At 50.4% G+C, this 18,128-nt stretch overlaps 7 protein-coding genes across 7 annotated transcripts; 4 read left to right on the top strand and 3 right to left on the bottom strand.

The window, feature by feature from the left end:
- Positions 1-81: 81 nt before the first annotated feature.
- On the top strand, positions 82-1,021 carry M438DRAFT_299773 (RmlC-like cupin). The gene is made up of 2 exons (XM_029902042.1): positions 82-401; positions 515-1,021. Exons 1-2 carry the CDS (start codon positions 174-176, stop codon positions 809-811), a joined length of 525 nt encoding a protein of 174 aa, XP_029758828.1. The 5' UTR covers positions 82-173; the 3' UTR covers positions 812-1,021.
- On the bottom strand, positions 984-5,252 carry M438DRAFT_346898 (ras GEF). Its single transcript, XM_029905786.1, has one exon. The coding sequence runs from the start codon at positions 4,853-4,855 to the stop codon at positions 1,280-1,282; it is 3,576 nt and encodes a 1,191-aa protein (XP_029758827.1). The 5' UTR covers positions 4,856-5,252; the 3' UTR covers positions 984-1,279.
- Positions 5,253-6,346: 1,094 nt separating this feature from the next.
- M438DRAFT_356668 (vacuolar membrane PQ loop repeat protein) lies at positions 6,347-7,432 on the top strand (the record flags this gene model as incomplete). The annotated part of the gene is made up of 4 exons (XM_029907117.1): positions 6,347-6,433; positions 6,490-7,079; positions 7,133-7,241; positions 7,286-7,432. 4 exons carry the CDS (start codon positions 6,347-6,349, stop codon positions 7,430-7,432), a joined length of 933 nt encoding a protein of 310 aa, XP_029758826.1.
- Positions 7,433-8,180: 748 nt separating this feature from the next.
- M438DRAFT_398227 (uncharacterized protein) lies at positions 8,181-10,369 on the top strand. Its single transcript, XM_029909350.1, has 6 exons — positions 8,181-8,779; positions 8,836-8,989; positions 9,041-9,315; positions 9,412-9,551; positions 9,602-9,620; positions 9,878-10,369. The coding sequence occupies exons 1-6, from the start codon at positions 8,336-8,338 to the stop codon at positions 10,226-10,228; spliced, it is 1,383 nt and encodes a 460-aa protein (XP_029758825.1). The 5' UTR covers positions 8,181-8,335; the 3' UTR covers positions 10,229-10,369.
- Positions 10,370-10,432: 63 nt separating this feature from the next.
- Positions 10,433-13,865, top strand: M438DRAFT_299763 (E3 ubiquitin-protein ligase pub1). The gene is made up of 7 exons (XM_029902041.1): positions 10,433-10,881; positions 10,938-10,976; positions 11,037-11,142; positions 11,210-11,343; positions 11,396-12,917; positions 12,968-13,193; positions 13,257-13,865. Exons 1-7 carry the CDS (start codon positions 10,842-10,844, stop codon positions 13,524-13,526), a joined length of 2,337 nt encoding a protein of 778 aa, XP_029758824.1. The 5' UTR covers positions 10,433-10,841; the 3' UTR covers positions 13,527-13,865.
- A 172-nt stretch (positions 13,866-14,037) lies between these two features.
- On the bottom strand, positions 14,038-16,399 carry M438DRAFT_321725 (general substrate transporter). Its single transcript, XM_029902931.1, has 7 exons — positions 16,214-16,399; positions 15,831-16,158; positions 15,297-15,774; positions 15,131-15,241; positions 14,861-15,071; positions 14,638-14,804; positions 14,038-14,582 (listed from the first exon to the last, which is right to left on the bottom strand). Exons 1-7 carry the CDS (start codon positions 16,325-16,327, stop codon positions 14,387-14,389), a joined length of 1,605 nt encoding a protein of 534 aa, XP_029758823.1. The 5' UTR covers positions 16,328-16,399; the 3' UTR covers positions 14,038-14,386.
- A 476-nt stretch (positions 16,400-16,875) lies between these two features.
- Positions 16,876-17,978, bottom strand: M438DRAFT_366636 (uncharacterized protein). The gene is made up of 2 exons (XM_029907897.1): positions 17,854-17,978; positions 16,876-17,798 (listed from the first exon to the last, which is right to left on the bottom strand). The coding sequence occupies exons 1-2, from the start codon at positions 17,935-17,937 to the stop codon at positions 16,893-16,895; spliced, it is 990 nt and encodes a 329-aa protein (XP_029758822.1). The 5' UTR covers positions 17,938-17,978; the 3' UTR covers positions 16,876-16,892.
- Positions 17,979-18,128: the final 150 nt, after the last annotated feature.

Raw genomic sequence — 18,128 nt, 5'->3', positions numbered from 1 at the left:
TATGAAGCTCCCTTCCCCCTCTCTTGCTCAATAATAAAATGTCCTCCTCCCGCCTCCTAACAACAACCCTCCGCAACACGACCCGCCGCAATACCAGAAACATCCTCTCACCAACCACACCAATCCTCCGCACCTTCACCACCACCACCACCCTCTCCACAAAAGACACCAAAATGTCCACCTCACCGCCAAAACACGAGATGGTCCATTTCCCCTCCCTGACCTCCGCCGTCCGCTCCTTTGGCCAATTCAGAAAAGTCATCCACACGGGACTTTACTCTCAACTCGTGACGATGGAGATTCCCGTCGGAGGAGATATAGGGAATGAAGTGCACATGGTGGATCAGGTGTTGATATTTACTTCGGGCGAGGGAAAAGCTGTCGTGGGGGGCAAGGAACAGGTATGTACATGAGGATGATGATGCATACTGCTTTTTTCACACCAACCTACTTTTATATCTCTCTTGTGTTGAGGATTTGAGAGGATGAGTTTTGCTGACGGGTGGGTAAATAGGATATCAAAGCCAGTGATGTGGTGGTCGTGCCGGCCGGGACGGAACATCAATTCTACAATACCAGTAAAGATAAGCCGTTGGAATTGGTCACTGTGTATAGTCCTGCCGAGCATGATCCCAGGACCGTTCACAAGACCAAGGAAGAAGGTGATGAAGAGGAAGATGCTGGCAAAGATGAGGCGCCCGAGTGGAGCAGACAGAGTACTGATGTTAATGAGAAGAAGGGTCTCGTCAAGGAGGAGGGTGGCCCTTATGAGAATGGTGATGATGGGCGTCATGGGAGGAAGGTTGAGTAGGTTGTGCATAGCGCCGTCGATGTATGAGTAATGCGTTATCAACATCTGATGCTTCCGTACACTTACTCTTGCCCTTCTTGCTGTTCCATCCTATCGTTGAAGCTATGCTCGACACACACGTTGTACGATAGTAACGAAGAAGGTACGAGAACACATCACTCAGAACATGACCAGGCGGGATAATATTTGCATCTGTGTAAACATACGAGAGTCGTTGATCATGCTAATAAAGCGGTGCGTCTAAGCTACTATGTACAATATCTTGCTTAACTCTGCTTTCCCACCTTGTCGATTGATACTGTAAGCATAAAAAAAATCATGTTCCCTCCTCTTCTTCGCTAAAGCTCCACCCAGCCAATCCAAAAGAAAGTGGTATATTCCATAATGTCATGCTCGTTCGCGTTGTGCATGTCCGTCTCTTTTCTTATTCTAGTAGCGAGAAGATGAAATGTTCTCATCGCGTCGTCCTCATTCAGTGCTGTGAGTTGATCCGCCGGTCTTGACTCGGTGCAGGAAAGCGTTGAGTCCGGATGATACGCTCGCTTTGTTCTTCGGTCTGAGCATACTGCCCACAAAGCCACTGCTGAACATTTTCTCCTTCTCTTCGGTTGATTCTCGACGTTCTTCGCCATTACTGCGAGCTTCCACTGCTTGACTGCGACGCCAGAAGCTCATCACAGTGCATTGATCGCTCTTGTTCACCCGGTCAAGTTGTGTTTTCAGCCAGTCCTGGATCTCTCGCACATGCTGGAGACGATAGGGGACCTGATAGCGTTGTAGATGACTGACCACTCTTGCAGAGCGCATGTGTTTGTCGAAATTGATCACCGTTTTCGACTCGACCCCCTCTTCGTCCCCGTTCGGCAACGGACGTGTGTTCGAATTGCCAGCATCCACAAAGGTAAGGTCGGTAAGATACATGCCCACGAATGGCAGACAAGGAGCTTTTGGAGTCTGCAAACGGTGTCGAAGGACAGCATAGTTGCGTGATACATCAACAATCACTTTGATCTCATTGAAGGTGGCAATTGTCTTGGCTGAAAGTTGGTCCCATGTTTGGCGAAGTCGTGCAACGGCCGACGTTGTGAGGGAACATGCAATTGCCATCAAAGCAGAGTAATTGTCGATGTCGAGGCAAAGTTTCGCAATCTTGATCCAGTGCTTCAAGATGGCTACCCGCTTCTTGGTCTGGTCAGCTGCAAGAATGGTGTCGACAACAAGGTTTGTGAGATTTGTCGAGAATTTCGACATAGCCAGAACGTGCTTTGCGCGACCGTTCTTCTTCGTCCACTCGAGGCCAAGTAACTCATGAGGCTGTATGGCACAGAATATCCTCGATTCCATAACAGTGAGTTGTCTAGCAACCTCGACGGCGTCCAAATCCAGGAGGGTGAACTTCTTGGTAGAGACACCACCCATAAGAAGATACAGCTGCTCTTTGTTGATGTTGGCGTGAGGGATGATAGTCTTTTCATAGTCGGTGCCCAAAGAGACACATGTTTTGCCGACGGCAGAGACCAGCTGGCTTGTGGTGCTTGAAGGCTTCACCTGAGATGCTTTCTTGGCTAGTTCAGCCAATCGTTTGCCTGGTCCGGAGAACTGAGGACTCAGCTGGTCGACTGCAAAAGAGTGAATGATTTTCAAGGCAGGTGCATCACTTTCAGCCAGGTAGTGAGACTCGAGCCAGGTCTTGAAGAAATTATACACCCTCAGACGTGCAGGAGAGCTGTCAGTATTGCAGTCTCCAGCGTACTCGAATCGAGTGACCAATGTTTGTGCCAATTCGACACCGTCCGTGAAAAGCCGGAACGTGAGTAGGAATGCTATGTTGTACTCAGGTTCTGGAGGAGCATGCTGACTTGTAAGCTTCTCGACAAGAGCTGCTAGAGTGCCGCCAACAACTTGTCCTTCTTTGTTGTACAGCAATTCATGGGCGTGTGATCTTATCAGAACCTCCGCATCGTGATCACTGCCATCGGCACTTGTTGCAATACTCAACGCACTGCCATACGTACAAAGACTGGGGTTGGCACGAATATGTCGTTGGCATCGATCAGGCGTTGTGGCCCTTGTCGATGTTGGTGAAGTAACACTGCCGATTGAGTTTCTCAGGCTGTCTTGATAGGCACTGGAGCTCTCCGGTACAGACATTCCCAGACTACCTTTCCGATCAGGTGGGGTCCAATGCTCCTTGTTATCCTGTTGGTAGTGTTCCGGTGACTCATTTGCAGGAGGTGGTGGTTGCAATGGTGGCTCAGACGAGGTTGGGGAAGTCGGTGATGTCGGCGATTCACATTTTATCAGTGGTGGAGAAGAATCCGGTCTTCTCATGTTTCCATCCGGAAAGACCGTAGAGAGAGTGAAGTTGTTGGTATCATCGGTCGCTGAGCGCAATAGACACGCAGGCCTCTGTGGTAAGTCTCGTATTGAGAGTTTGCACTCGGCTGAATCGCGATGTTGCGGGTCAGCGGCACCGGGAGTGACTTCCGAATAATCTCCAGGAACAATCTCCACAGGTGGCGTGATTGTATAGACAGGGCTAGAATTGTGATGTTGATCCTGGGTGTTGATTGATGAGAGGAAGAAGTCGCCAATTATATGGTCGAGAAACTTTCGCGACTTTGCAGTGCAGTCACCTGCCGCTCGGACGCAAGCGGTCGCGGCAGTCACAAGTCCTCGACCATCCTCGGGGCCCACAATTCCTATAATTTCCGGGTCATCTTGGTCTACGGGAATCCTGCACAAGCGGTTCGCAGTCTCTGCAAGCGTCGCTAATTTCATCCTCATGTTCTCGGAGGCCAATACGATGCCTTGAGATCGACTGGGGTTGCGTGCTGATATTTCGCTAACAACCAGCAATAGATCCTTGGCTGCCTTGATAGAAAGCCGCGTCGTTGTTGCCAAATCGAGAGATGTCCTAGACTGCAGATGGAGACCAATGAAGGCACCGATGTCGCCCAAGAATTGCTCATGCGCGGCTGTAAGACGTTCAGACGCGAGATCAGACACGATGCCTTCGGTCAGAGCGAACGCGTTCACGATTGTGGGCTTCGCTTTAAGGGCGATAGGCGGAGACCGAGCCGGTGAGGAAGGACCATACAAGAACATGTGATGGAGCCTCTCTGAGCTTATGTCCAGACCAGATTGTTCGTCGACTATCTTCGCGCTCTGGGCCGTCTCGTCGTACTCGAGGACCGTGAGCTGAAACTTTGGAGTGTTTTTGACAGAGTTATCATGGTTCGGCTCGGCGGCATGTTCATCGACATCTGCAAGTGGAGAGAGTGAGAGTCCCGCATGTAAAGAGGCTCTTGCTGTCCGAGGGCTTTCAAAGGCCTCGCTGTAACGCATGCTCGATCGTTTGTGTCTCGGAGATGTGCTCTGAGCCCAAATGTCAAGGAACCTGGCCGCTCTGCACACAACTTTGAAAGCATTGGACAGGTGCTGGTCGACAGCAGACCATGCGACCAAGTCGGAAGAGTCGGAGAAGGTATTGTGTATGTCCTCGCGGTTCTTCAGCAGGGTTGAGAGATCTGCCAGGAGACTCTTCCGTGTCCGTCGCAAGGCAACATGTTTTTTGATCAGACTATCGTCTCTGTGCAAGCAATCGCAGTGCTCAAGCAAGCGTCGAACACCAGCCACCAGGCCCTGAACGTAGTCCTGTCTGTCTTCAAACAGTGCTTCATCGTTGACGCCTAAGCTCAGATAATCCCACATCCGAGTCAATGCATGGAGGAGGGAGCGGATTGGTCGCGGATCATAGACCTGGCAGTAGTTTGTTGGTATCCAGCCCCGTGTTCCTGTCGAGAGTATGGTGCCATCGGCCCAGCCATTCTCGTGGGTGAGGTGTATCAATACGATGTCGCCTTCTCGCAGAGGCGCAGTGATAGAGACGCCACCTGAAGAGCCGGATATGGTGGTATGCTCGGGCTGGTAGTCGTGGCTGGCTCGGAGGTATTTGCGATTGATGGGAGGTGTTAAAGGTTGGCGCTCGAGTCCAGCATCTGCCTCCTCGGATGAGTAGGTTATGTCCTTGAGTTCAGCCATGATCTGGACCAGGTTTGGCTGACTATACAGCTGTACTGGTGTAGATGCAAAAGGATTACCTCAACCCGCACTCGTTTGTTGTACCTGACAATCGTGAAATGGTATCTGGCTTCGCAGGCATGCCGTTCGGGTGTGTGCAAGGGTGGCGTAAATCAAGAGATGCTGCGTCTAGCGTGGGACTATAGCCATTCCAGTGGATGCAGCAGGCGAGAGATGATATGTTCGAGTTGAACAAGAGGACTATGTTTGTTGTAAGATCTCGTGGAATGCGAACCGGGGAAATGGCGTCTGGCTTTCAAGAGATCTTGGTCACTGCCAAACTGCAATGGATAAAGGTCGAATGAGTGAGTCGAGGGGTAGTGACGCAAGGGAAGTCCCCACAGATTGTGCGACCTTTGGTTGTCTACAAGGCGCAAGACAAGCAATCTGTTTCTTTAATGGGACCTTGAAAGGGTTTGTTGTCTATGAGAGAGAGCAAAGAGTCTCAAACATCCGGCATCTACCCATTGCCCATGCAACCCAAATAGACGATCATGCACGAATAGTTCGTCCTCTTCGGTAACCTAAATCTTTAGATCAACGGCGGCCCGTGATCCTAACAATTTAGATTTTGAACACTCCCGAGAGCTTGACAAGGAATGTACTCGGTCTGTGACCAACACTGAAACCGCCTTTGTCAGAAATCAGCATGTTCAGAATCTGGCTCTACTGAACAAGACTATATGTGTGTGATACAAAGGGGATGAGATGATAGCCATGAAATTGAGCCATAATCGGCCCAAAGGTAAAGTCAATGGACCCTGAGCCCACTTCCACGGACCTGGGATGGTCGAGCGGGCCATAAAGTGGTCTTGCCTGTGGCTGATCTCTTCATGTCAATGATGAAGTGCACAGGTTTCTGCTTTCGAAATCTTGGTACAGCCATGAGGAGAGCGCCCGGTGGCGCGACCGCGCGGCAGTGCTTAGTTGACAGCAGGACTATTGGGATCGACAAAAAGGGATTCATTCGTCTCTCAACATGAACTGCCGTCCTCACTTGCTCGCACAGCAGCCTGCAAGGATCACGATGTCGAACTGTAGTTGTCTGGCAGAAGCTCTACACCAAGCGAGCGAGTGTGGACGGATTGACTGGACAGCAAGGCTTCCGCGAGAAGACGAACGCGGACAACACACAAGATGACATGCACGAAGGCATCACAATGATGAGAACTGCCGACCAAGCCTTGACAGCCCAAGATGAAAGTGCTTCGTGCGGCACGTACTAGAAGTCGAGACAAATGTCATGACTCCAGTTGTCAGTCGATGGGAGGAACATGGAATCGAGCTGCGATAAGAGATAAGATAAGATGGTTGATTGTTGAGTCAGGCGCTAGTGGAAAGTCCAACCAGGCGAGTGTCATAACCCGCAAAATCGAGGTCAGCAATTCGAGTGCGACTTGACTGACCAAACCATTCACTTTGTCTGGCCAATTGACTGCCAGAACGTCGACAATGTTCGAACATGTGCCTCTGACGGTGCATGAGGCCTTTTCTGGTATCGCCGGGAGCATCTCCCTGGCCTGCTGGATCTTCCTGCTGGTAAGAAAAATCCCTTCGTTGCTGGCGCATACACCTGGGACTGATTCACACCTTAGGTGCCTCAATTGATCGAAAACTACCGCCAGTCGTCGGCAGACGGTATCTCTATCACTTTCCTGCTAGTATGGATGGCTGGCGACATCACCAACCTCGCCGGTGCCCTCTGGGCTGATCTCGTGCCCACCGTTATCGCCCTCGCTATCTACTTCTGCTTCGCCGACGCCGTCCTGCTGTCGCAATGCTTCTATTATAACACCCTCAATGCCCGTCGCGAACGTAAGCGCTCTATCGCTGCTGCCGAGAACGCCGTAACCGACGAGAACGCTCCTCTTCTTGCCGAGCAAGAGAACCTTGGACTGCCTGGTAGCAGAAGACGCAGTAGTGCTGCCAGTCGCAGACGTACCAGAAGCAGTGCTGAGCGCAGCAACAGCCTCACCAACATTCTCGAAGAGGGACAAGGCTCTACCGCCTGGTTGAAGAACACTCTCAGTGTCGCCATCATCCTTATCGCAGGAGCCGCCGGGTGGGCCATCGCTTGGAGAGCTGGCGCATGGAAACCGACTCCCGTAGATGTTTCCGACGGTGGCAGACACATGCCCGTCGGTGCCGAGGTGCTTGGTTATGCCAGTGCTGTGTGTTACTTAGGGTATGATTCCCACCATCGCCATGCAACGCAAGCCTGTACTGACATGCTGCAAGTGCCCGCATCCCTCAGATCATCAAGAACCACCGCGAGAGATCATGCGAAGGATTGTCTCTATTGTTCTTTTTGCTTTCGCTCATGGGCAATCTTACCTACGGCGCCGGAGTATGTTCTCTTGTACTTCTTCTGCTTCTTACCCTCACTGACAGTTCCAGATCCTTCTCCACTCCGTCGAGAAGCAGTACTTCCTCAAGAACCTTCCCTGGCTCATTGGATCCCTCGGAACGATCTTCGAAGACGCCGTCATCTTCATGCAGTTCCACATGTATGGCGAGAAGACATCAGCTATCGAGTAACAAACTCGGCCCATATCTAGATCCGCATGTACAACATATCGCCATAGATTGTAATCAGATGACATTGCTATCATACAACTCTCGAGTTGACCTGTATATCTATCGTTCTGCTCAAGGCGTTTTCGAACACCAGGGACCCTTTCCGACATCGGAAACAGGTGCAGACTCACCTTTGTGTTTGTCAGATACATCCACGTTCATTACAGTGATGAAGAAGTCCACGATCCTTTCGTTGTGCTCTAGTTTCCCAGGGAGATAAAATGTTCGACGCGCTCTCACTGAGATCCACTCTGGTTTGAAGATTGTCGTGAATCTCAATAGCTACACACGTGACATTCTTGAGCACACGGGAGGATGTGACGTGCCACGAGTTCACGCGATCGACCCGGATCGGATGTGAATGAGGGGAAACGGCAATAGTTAATCGCTTTCAACTTTCGACAACTTCTCGTCCTCGAAGCATTCATTTTGACAAGGATACAAAAGAGCAGATCAATAATTCGCAAAGTGAAATTCGTATTAAAATCATTGCACTCACAGCTCACCAAATTCATGATTCCAGCACCCCGGCACAAAGATAACTTCGCCGGGCAAGACAAGCGGGTAAAAGTATCAGGCCAAGCAGGACCGTTCCCAATGACGATTTGAGAAAAGCAAAAGTCAATGATTGGCTAAGTGAGTGCCCGCGGTCGTGTGCCTTCCTTACTCGGCCCAGCGATATGCATGAGCAGTGTTAGACTACCGCGCAGGAACTGTGAGTAATCTTCAGTGGTTATCCATTCGTTCCCTCATGTCGACCCGGTCCTGTCTGCGTCTGTCCTACATTATATACAGAATCTACTGAGCATTATTTTGCTATCACATTGTCACTATACATTCGTCCGCGCCTCACATCAAGACAGCATGAGTAGACCTGTGTCTCCACTTCACGATCTGCTGGCAAAGGCACCAAAGGCTAGCGAGGACTTCCAGATAGCTATGGACGAGACTTCGCCTTACCAAACATATGATGGCACTAAGCAGAACGAGTCACAATTTCTTGAGCCTCCACAGCATAGGGCTCCCCACAGGCCATTATCCCCAGACACTCTTTCCAACCTTTCTGCAGAAGAGTTTGACCAACTCGGCCCAAGAAACGACGAACCATCGGTCTGGTTAGATGGTGGACATCAAGCACTGAAACCATCATGGACGGCCAAATGGCAAGCCAAGCTCCGTGCTAGTTGGACACGCAATGCCGGTCTCTTCTACATGTTGCTTGCACAAGTCTTTGGTGTGATGATGAATGTCACGACAAGATTATTGGAGATCGAAGGAAACAAGGGCAAAGGGCTGCATCCATTCCAAGTGCGTATACGAAGGTCCCGTCCTCAACAACTACAGCAGATGTTCTGACTACCAAGATCTTATTCGCCCGCATGTCTATCACTGTTGTGCTTTCATCTCTGTATATGTGGTATACAAAGACGCCACACTTCCCTCTGGGTAACCGCGAAGTGAGATGGTTGCTAGTCGCGAGAGGCTTGGGTGGCTTCTGGGGCGTATTTGGAATGTATTGTGAGTAGAAAGTTCACAACGGCGCGCTGTATATGCTAACAGCCATCGCAGATTCTCTTATATACCTACCGCTCGCAGATGCCACGGTCATAACGTTCCTCGCGCCCAGTCTCACATGCTGGGTTTGTTCGTTTTTGCTTAAAGAACCATTCACAAAGATCGATAAGATTGGGAGTCTCATATCTCTGGTGGGCGTGGTTTTCATCGCCAGACCCACATCGTTGTTTTTCTCGTCAGCGGATGCTCCACCAGCCAGTGGAAACACCGACGTCGTGTCTGGGGCTAACAGCACAGTGACCATTCCGGACGCATCGAACTACGACAATGTTACGCCGGCTGAATGACTGGCGGCTGTAGGCATCGCTTTGGTGGGCGTTGGCGGTTCAGTCATCGCATATACAACGATTCGATGGATTGGAAAGCGAGCTCATCCACTGATCAGTGTGAACTACTTTGCTACATGGTGTACTATCGTCAGTATAGTAGCGCAGCTTACCCTTCCCGGCATCGGATTTCTTCTTCCTGCAGACGCGAAAGAGTGGGGATATTTGTTGTTTCTTGGGTAAGTGAGAGACTTTCGACACGCACAAGAGCATGGCTAACCACAGACAGAACATGCGGATTCATCATGGTAAGCACGAAGCCTCACCGTGTGCAGATTGTTGTCACCATCGCCCTTCTCCACCGATGTGTCTGGTAGCATCAAGGTTGTAGAGATGCAAGATGCTTTTGAGATGGATGCGACGCCTCAGAGAACCCCACCCGCGAGCTTCCACTGGGAACAAGTCCGATCCGAAAAGCATCGTGCATTTCTACAGGTAGCGTGACAGGCTGGCACACGAGGAAGAGAAAAGCACAACGAATTGACCGCAGGCTAACTTGAAACAGCAATTTCTTTTGGCAGCAGGATTGAGTTACGAAAAATCGTCGCGAGCCACCAACATGGCATACACATCAATGCTGTTCGCGCTAGGGTTTGACAGATTCATCTTTGGACAAACACCAGGAGCGACATCTATAATTGGGTCGACATTGATTCTTGGGTCGGCGATTTATATGGCAATGCAACGAGACAAGGGGGGTAGTGCTCGGGCAAATAATGAGACTAGGACAGGAGTGGGACAAAATAGAGATGAAGAGGAAGGTTTGATGAGAGGAGCAGATGAAGGAGATGAGGAAATTATTGACCGAGGACAAGAAAGCATCATTGAAATGGAGCCAATAGAGGCAAGACGGTGATGGAGGTTATGAATAATCATAGATATACGTAGAACGTACATAGTTAATGATGATTTGCAATCGACGGAAACGCGTGACAAAGACACGGCGGACGCAAAGGAGGAATAATAAAGCTAAGGTGGAAAAATGGAGCGAAAAGGGAAGGAAAAGACAAGTGAGGCGGCTGCGGCTTCGATGGGATCAGTCCTTATGACGAACACGAACGTCCAAGTCTGGCCGGTCTCTTGTCAGCGACTTCCCAACCAACAACGCCAGGCACTCTGAATTGCTACGGCGCCGCCTCAATATACGCGCGTGTTTGATTATCCTTTACGACAACAACTGCACCGGACGCGCCTTTGAGGAATATTGCATACCCGCGGCGATAATTGAAGGTAGACTCCAGTGCTGGTACTCGAGGTGGAGCACAGCCACTCGTAGCCTCATCCTCATCATCATCGCCGTCTCGCCCTCATAGCAAGGCCCCTCTTCGAGGCACGTGCAGAGGCAGACATACAGGCAGACAGTCTTTAGCAAAGACGCATCCAAGCCTGTTGGTGCACGGTTTGCGAGGTCCTGTTCGACTTGTATCCCCACGACTTGGACTTGTCGCCAAACAAGCGCCCGAAACATCATGGCCGACCTCCCGGCCCAGCCCAACCTGCGCGTGACTAGTGAGTACCTGCTGTCGCTCCGATACAGCGCGCTCTTCCGTACTGACATTATCCAGTCATCGCCGCCGACGGCCTTTACAAGAGAGATGTCTTCCGTGAGTGCCCCTCCTCCGCGCCCGCTCGTGCCGCCGACATGGACTGACGCTGCTCTGCAGGATTTCCCGATCCCTTCGCCGTAGCCACCATCAATGGCGAGCAAACAAAGACGACAGGCGTCATCAAGAAGACGCTCAACCCCTACTGGAATGAGAGCTTCGACATGTACGACTATCCCTCCCCCGGCTATGCCATTCCACTCCGTGTTTCCGGAACTGACGGGAGCCTGCAGGAGAGCCAACGAAGAGAGTATCCTCGCGGTTCAAATCTTTGACCAGAAGAAGTTCAAGAAGAAGGACCAGGGTTTCCTCGGTGTTGTCAACGTTCGTGTTGGCAGTGTCGTTGACCTGGACGCTGGTGGTGATGGTATGTCGACAAGTCTTGCACACACGTCTGGAGCTGACAAGACCCCTCGCAGAAATGCTTACCCGTGACCTTCGCAAGAGCAACGATAACCTTGTTGTTAACGGCAAGCTGATCCTCAATCTATCGACCAACCTTCGTCCCGCCGCAACTCCGGCCGCCGCCGCCGCTGCACCCGCAAGACCTAATGGCGCTGCCTCATCAACCACCCTAGATGCTCCTCCTCCAGCAAGCGCCCAACGCCAGGCCAGTACATCAGCCGATACGTCAGCTCCTCGCACCGCCGGATTCAGCGCCTTCGAGGATTCACAAGGTCGTCTACCTCCGGGATGGGAACGAAGAGAAGACAATCTTGGACGTACATACTACGTCGATCACAACTCCAGACAGACAACGTGGGTTCGTCCGACAGCGAACTTCAACGCTGGCGAACAGCGCCAGGCCAACGAAGCAGAGACACAAGCGCAGCGCGCGCGACACCAGAACCGTATGCTGCCTGATGATCGCACGGGCGCCAGCTCGCCAACACTCTCTGGCGGTCAAAACTCTCCACCCAACGGTCCTGCCGGAACTTCAAACCCTCAGGCAATGTCAATGATGGCCACTGGCACTACTACTGCTGGTACTGGGGAACTACCTGCTGGCTGGGAACAACGCCATACGCCTGAAGGTCGTGCTTACTTTGTCGACCACAACACGCGTACCACCACATGGGTCGACCCCAGGAGGCAACAATACATCCGCATGTATGGTCAAAACGCCGCCGCCGGGACCATCCAACAGCAACCTGTTTCGCAGCTTGGTCCTCTACCCAGTGGCTGGGAAATGCGTCTTACTAATACCGCCCGTGTCTACTTCGTTGACCACAACACCAAGACAACTACCTGGGACGATCCTCGCTTACCCTCATCACTCGACCAGAACGTACCGCAGTACAAGCGTGACTTCAGACGCAAGCTCATTTACTTCCGTTCTCAACCCGCCCTCCGTATCCTGTCTGGACAATGCCACGTCAAGGTCAGACGTTCTCATATTTTCGAAGATTCATATGCCGAGATCATGCGTCAAAGTCCCAATGATTTGAAGAAACGACTGATGATCAAGTTCGATGGTGAAGACGGTCTCGACTATGGTGGTCTCTCCAGAGAGTTCTTCTTCCTGTTGTCTCACGAGATGTTCAACCCCTTCTACTGTTTGTTCGAGTACTCGGCCATCGACAACTACACACTACAGATCAACCCTCACTCAGGAATCAACCCGGAGCATCTTGGCTACTTCAAGTTTATTGGACGTGTAGTAGGTCTTGCCATCTTCCACAGACGCTTCTTGGATGCCTTCTTCATTGGTGCCTTCTACAAGATGATTCTTCGCAAGAAGGTCAGTCTTGCCGATATGGAAGGTGTTGATGCCGACTTCTACCGCACCTTGAGCTGGACCCTGGACAACTCTGTCGAGAACGTCATTTTCGAACACTTCTGTGTTGAGGACGAGGTCTTTGGCGAGAAGGTCACTATTGACCTTAAGCCTGGTGGCAGAGATATTGAGGTCACCGATGACAACAAGAGAGAATACGTTGAGTAAGTTGCTCATGTTGCTGTATTAAATCACTCTGACTAACACACCACAGGCTTGTCACGGAATGGAGAATCCAGAAACGTGTTGAAGAACAGTTCAACGCCTTCATTCAAGGTTTCCACGAGCTCATCCCATCAGACCTTATTAATGTCTTCGATGAGCGTGAGCTTGAACTCCTCATTGGTGGTATTTCCGAGATCGACGTCGATGATTGGGCCAAGAACACCGACTACCGTGGTTACGACGAGAAGGATCCCGTCATTCAGAACTTCTGGAAGGTAAGTTCCTCCGTCATCCACTGCGTTATTCTAATAACACACATGCTGACCCTTTATCCGCAGTGTATCCGCACATGGGACTCTGAGCAAAAATCTCGTCTATTGCAATTCGCAACCGGTACCTCGCGTATTCCCGTCAACGGTTTCAAGGATCTTCAAGGAAGTGACGGCCCCCGCCGCTTCACGATCGAAAAGTCAGGCGAGGAAGGTCAACTCCCCAAATCGCATACTTGTTTCAACCGTCTGGATCTGCCGCCGTACAAGACCTACGAAGCACTCAACGCCAAGCTTCTATGGGCCGTCGAAGAGACCGTCGGATTCGGACAAGAGTAGAGAGAGAAAGGAAAGGCACGGGAAAGACAGTGCAGGGTTTTCATTATTCATTATTCAGTTGGCTAGGAACACGGTAGAGCTGAGCTGAGCTGAACAAAGACAGAAATGGGAGGAAGGTTTTTATCATGCATGCTCGATTGATTTTGTGTTTTCTCGTTAACGTTACAAGATTCAAGAGATTGCAAATGTGGAATATGTTGAATGCTTGTCTCATTCTCATCTTGGATCGTTGCTTCAGTAAGGGAAGGAAGGAAGTTGCATTTTTCCCTTTGCACAATCGCTAGCTCAAACTCGTTTCCTTTTTGGTAATTACCAGGCAGGGTGAGCTCTCAACAGCACAGTTTTCTGTATAAAGGTTTATTCTGATCTTGCTATTTCTTCCAATGCTCGCTCGATTATGAGAGCTTTCCATCATGTATAGCTTCATGTATTCAAGATTTTGTATACTCTGAAGAGGTGCACAATGTTCTGCTTTTCTATCTTCGAAAGTTCCCAAGTCGAAGGTGGGGATGGGGTGACCCTGTTCGAATGTTCTGCGGCATCAGGATTACGCTGCAGTGATTTGGTTCGAGGTCATTGCTTGCTGTGCGTGAACCAATAGTCCTAAGAAGTTCGACTACAGTGGTCTTGTTTAGCTTGCGATGATATCGGTTGTTGAAAGACAGAGCAAAAGCTCACAAGTAACCACAGAACCAAATCTTGACCATCGGGACCCATCAAACCTGTCCTGTTCCATTCCCAAATTTCGTTTTAGCTCATCTATATCCAATAGAATACACTCCAGTCCAGCTATGAGTCGTAATATCAACGCAGTAAATGATCCCGTTCTAAATTCCCACGGAAAAAACGTAAAAAGTCAGTCAAACGTTCTTGGTCCTCTCGACATGAACGGCATAATCGCCTTTGTTACCCTCGTCATCTAATACATTGGTAGCGTTCTTAAGTCCTTTTGCCCTTGAGTATCTCGGTATGGTGTCGTAAGTCGCTCCCTTGATGATGTTGCCTTCGAATAGAAGAGACATGGACTCGAGTGGGACGCCTTTGGTTTCGGGGACACTTTGCAGAATAGGTCAGTTCACAGCTGACGGGATGAGTAAGAGGGAAGGCTTACCAGAAGACCGTGTAGATTGCCATGATGATGCAGCAGACGCCGAAGATTAGGAACGTGCCGTAGGTGATGCTGTTGAGCATGACGGGTGTGATTCTGGCGATTACGCAGTTGAAGGCCCATTGGCACATCAATGCCGATGCCATGACAAGTGAGCGAACATGGTTAGGCTGAAGATCATTGTCAATAGGGCCGTGGCAATGATTGAGAAAGAGGAGATACGTACACTTGTCTCGGAGGCAAGAATGAAGGGAATAGGACCCCATCCCACACTGTAGAAGACCACAAATAGGTAGACGGAGATGATGGCGAAGATACTGTTTCCGTCCAATGGTGCTCCTTCGACAACTGGGTTGACGGCTTGGTTGATGCCGATGTAGAACATTGCAAAAGCCTGTCCCAAGGCTCCGATAATCAAGCTCCATTTTCTGCCTAGCCTGGAGGTGATGGATGTTAGCAAGAGACACATGAACCATTTATATCAATAGCAACATACTGCTCCGTCATGAATGCCAAAGCTAGCGCTGTTATCACGACTTTGACAACGCCATAGATACCTGTGGCAAAAAGTCCAGAAGACGAGCCGAGACCGATGGACTTGAAGATCCTAAAGGGATACACACATTAGCCGCTGAAAGTCTATAAGGCGTATAAAGACGTACTGGGGTGAGTAGTAGTTTATCGAATTGGTGCCTGTCCACTGTTGAAACATCATAAGAATGATGGCCATGGAAAATCTGTAAAAGTATTTCCTGTCTGAGCACACGACTTTGAGTTGTCCAAGCAGTGGAATCTTTTCACGACTTTGGAAGTCGGCTATGATCTCCCCAAGCTCTTTTCGAACAACCTCATCGTCCTGTGAGCGACCGCGTACATGTGCAAGCGCTCGAGCGGCATCATCGTGTCTATCCTTCTCCACGAGCCATCTTGGACTTTCATTTTGGAAGACGATTCCGATGAGAAGGAGTGCACCAGGTAGCATCTGCAGAGCGAATGGGATACGCCATTGGGCATCTTTGTCAGAAGAGATCGATCGAGTGACACCGTAGTTGACAAAGTAGGACAGCATTATTCCAGTGACGTTGAAGAGTTGCATCGTGCCTATGCAGCGACCTCTAATCTCCTTGTTGACATTCTCGCCTGCAGGAGACTGGGTCAGACATGCCTCCATCTGATTACGATAGAAGCAGACTCACCAATGTATGTGGGTACCACGGCAGAGATCAAGCCAACGCCAACTCCACCGATCACTCTGCCAATGTACAACAAAGTCAGTGAGTGGTTGCCGATAGCACTACAGGTCTGAAGCAAGCTGCCAATGATGAAGATAATGTCTGCATATATGAGAGCGGACTTTCGACCAAAAGTATCAGAGACCCAGAAGCTAGCAGCGGCACCGACGAAGCACCCGGCTTGAAGTACAGACACGATGTTGCCTGATAAGTCGGCATATGCTGCTGGAGTGTTGACGAGAGCGAACGAATTCTTGAAAGAGTCCATTGTCAGAACGCCACCAATCAAGCCCTATAACTCAATGTCAGTTCTGATCATCATTGTATCCATCGGAGGTCTTACGTACTGTGTCCCAGCCAAAGAGCATTCCTCCGAAACTCGCTACCGCTGTGAGGATGTATGCTCTTCGGTACTCTTTGATGTCGGTCCAAAGACCCGTCGTCTTGGTGCTAGAAACCATGATGGATCAGAGTGCTGTTGAGCACTGCACAACCCGATCGAGATGTCAGAGATAAACAAAGATCAAGCTTGGGATACTCGGATGAAACTTTGACTGCAACGATAGGCGGCGAAGTCTATCTTGATATAGATATTCAGAGTATAGGAAGGAAGCTACTCCGCACTTCCCCAAAGATGTGCGTTGGGGTTGGCTGCCAAGTGCGATCGTCGAGGGGTCGGCTTCTGGAGATAAACACCTTTTGAGATGAGGCTGTGTAACGGATTCAATGACTCGAGTGGAAAGATTGTGAGCAGACGTACTGTAGCTCTTATCTATGTTGTCAGAGGGAAGAACAACGTCTTTACGAGTTGGCTCATACTGTAGAAATGTAGTTATGACCACAGAAAGGTATACCATCGATCAACCTTTGGTGCTGATGACTTCGGTCAAACTTTGACGCGAGCGGCTAAAGTCGATTTGCCGAAGGCTTCAAAAAGCGACACCACATGGAGGTGCAATAAATAATCGAGTAAACATTTCATTCTTCGTTGAACCTATGTGCATAAAAAGTGTCTCATGTGAGCATCTACTTGGACTGCTCGGGTATCAAAGTCACCAACTCGCCCTTCTCAACAGCCGATCTCAGATTCTCGAGAACCAGCAGCTCCATGTCCTTTTGTGTCTCCCAAGTTGCTGTTCCGATGTGAGGCAGCAGAACAACGCGGTCATCACTGATCAGCTCGGGGTGAATCTTTGGTTCCTCCTCAAAGACGTCCAAGCCAGCTGAGAAGACCTTCTCGCTCTGAATGGCCTTGACCAAGGCAGCTTCGTCAATAATGGGACCTCTGGCTGTGTTGACAATGACGACACCATCCTTCATCATGTCGAATTGGGCAGTCGAGATGATGTGTTTTGTCGAGGGGTTCAAGGCCAGGTTGAGACTCAGTACGTCCGAAGTCTTGATCAAGTCGTCGAAGGAAACATATTTGGCGTTTCCAGCCTTGTCCGCAGGCAGCGGGTTGCGGTTGTGGTACTGAATCTTCATGCCGAAAGCGGCAGCTCTCTCGGCGACAGCTCTTCCAATGCCTCCCATTCCGAGGATACCCAGCACCTTGTTCTTCGGGTCATGACCAAGACCGAAGGCCTTGCCACGCCACTCGCCCTTTCTGACAGCGTTGAAGGGAACGGTGATGCGTCTAAGGGCTCCTAGCATGAGGAAGATGGCGATGTCGGCGGTAGCGTCGTTGACGGCGATAGGAGTGCTGGAGATGTGGATACCGCGAGCGGTACACGCCTTGACATCGATGTTGTCGTAGCCGGCGCCATTGTGGGTAATGTATTTGACGCTCGACGGGAGCAGATCAACCAACTCTTTGTCAAAAGGTCCTGTTACCCCGGTCGATTCGTTGCTGCGGTAAACGACAAAGGTATCGTCAAAGTCGCCTGACTTGAGCTTGGATAGGAACTCGTCTCTCGAGCCTGTCTTGTACTCCTGTACATGGCAGTCAGCATATTGGACAGCTGCTGTTGGCGCCGTGTTTTCCGACCTTCAATTCAAGCAGAGAGCTGAGATCGTCCCACTCCTTGCGAGCATGCGAGATGTTACCAATGAGAAGAGCAGAGCGTGCCATCTTGAACGTGTATAGTAGAGTCAAGCGTGTTAGGAAAGTGGGAGAAGATGAGATAAAAAGAAAGCCCCCGTCAACTGACGGAAGAGAGAGCGGCATATGTCATGCTCGGTTGCCGACCCCTCCTTGCCACAAACGCCGACGTGGGGTCTGTGGTCAACATTTATCCGCCTGTTCTCAATCCCACTGCCCAC

The sequence above is a fragment of the Aureobasidium pullulans genome (genome assembly GCF_000721785.1).
Source record: "Aureobasidium pullulans EXF-150 unplaced genomic scaffold scaffold_13, whole genome shotgun sequence".
Classification (NCBI taxonomy): Eukaryota; Fungi; Ascomycota; class Dothideomycetes; order Dothideales; family Saccotheciaceae; genus Aureobasidium; species Aureobasidium pullulans.
Note: the sequence above shows the minus strand (reverse complement) of the source record. Positions and strands in the feature narration are given on the sequence as shown.

Coding starts and splice junctions, on each gene's coding strand:
- M438DRAFT_299773 (XM_029902042.1), top strand. CDS start 174: ATGTCCACCTCACCGCCAAAACACGAGATGGTCCATTTCCCCTCCCTG. Junction 402..514: donor TCGTGGGGGGCAAGGAACAG/GTATGTACATGA, acceptor GTGGGTAAATAG/GATATCAAAGCCAGTGATGT.
- M438DRAFT_346898 (XM_029905786.1), bottom strand. CDS start 4,855: ATGGCTGAACTCAAGGACATAACCTACTCATCCGAGGAGGCAGATGCT.
- M438DRAFT_398227 (XM_029909350.1), top strand. CDS start 8,336: ATGAGTAGACCTGTGTCTCCACTTCACGATCTGCTGGCAAAGGCACCA. Junction 8,990..9,040: donor GGGCGTATTTGGAATGTATT/GTGAGTAGAAAG, acceptor CAGCCATCGCAG/ATTCTCTTATATACCTACCG. Junction 9,316..9,411: donor ACGCATCGAACTACGACAAT/GTTACGCCGGCT, acceptor TGGATTGGAAAG/CGAGCTCATCCACTGATCAG.
- M438DRAFT_299763 (XM_029902041.1), top strand. CDS start 10,842: ATGGCCGACCTCCCGGCCCAGCCCAACCTGCGCGTGACTA. Junction 10,882..10,937: donor GCCCAACCTGCGCGTGACTA/GTGAGTACCTGC, acceptor GACATTATCCAG/TCATCGCCGCCGACGGCCTT. Junction 11,344..11,395: donor CCTGGACGCTGGTGGTGATG/GTATGTCGACAA, acceptor GACCCCTCGCAG/AAATGCTTACCCGTGACCTT.
- M438DRAFT_321725 (XM_029902931.1), bottom strand. CDS start 16,327: ATGGTTTCTAGCACCAAGACGACGGGTCTTTGGACCGACATCAAAGAG. Junction 15,775..15,830: donor CGTGGTACCCACATACATTG/GTGAGTCTGCTT, acceptor AGTCTCCTGCAG/GCGAGAATGTCAACAAGGAG. Junction 14,583..14,637: donor GCAATCTACACGGTCTTCTG/GTAAGCCTTCCC, acceptor TATTCTGCAAAG/TGTCCCCGAAACCAAAGGCG.
- M438DRAFT_366636 (XM_029907897.1), bottom strand. CDS start 17,937: ATGGCACGCTCTGCTCTTCTCATTGGTAACATCTCGCATGCTCGCAAG. Junction 17,799..17,853: donor GCTCTCTGCTTGAATTGAAG/GTCGGAAAACAC, acceptor TGCCATGTACAG/GAGTACAAGACAGGCTCGAG.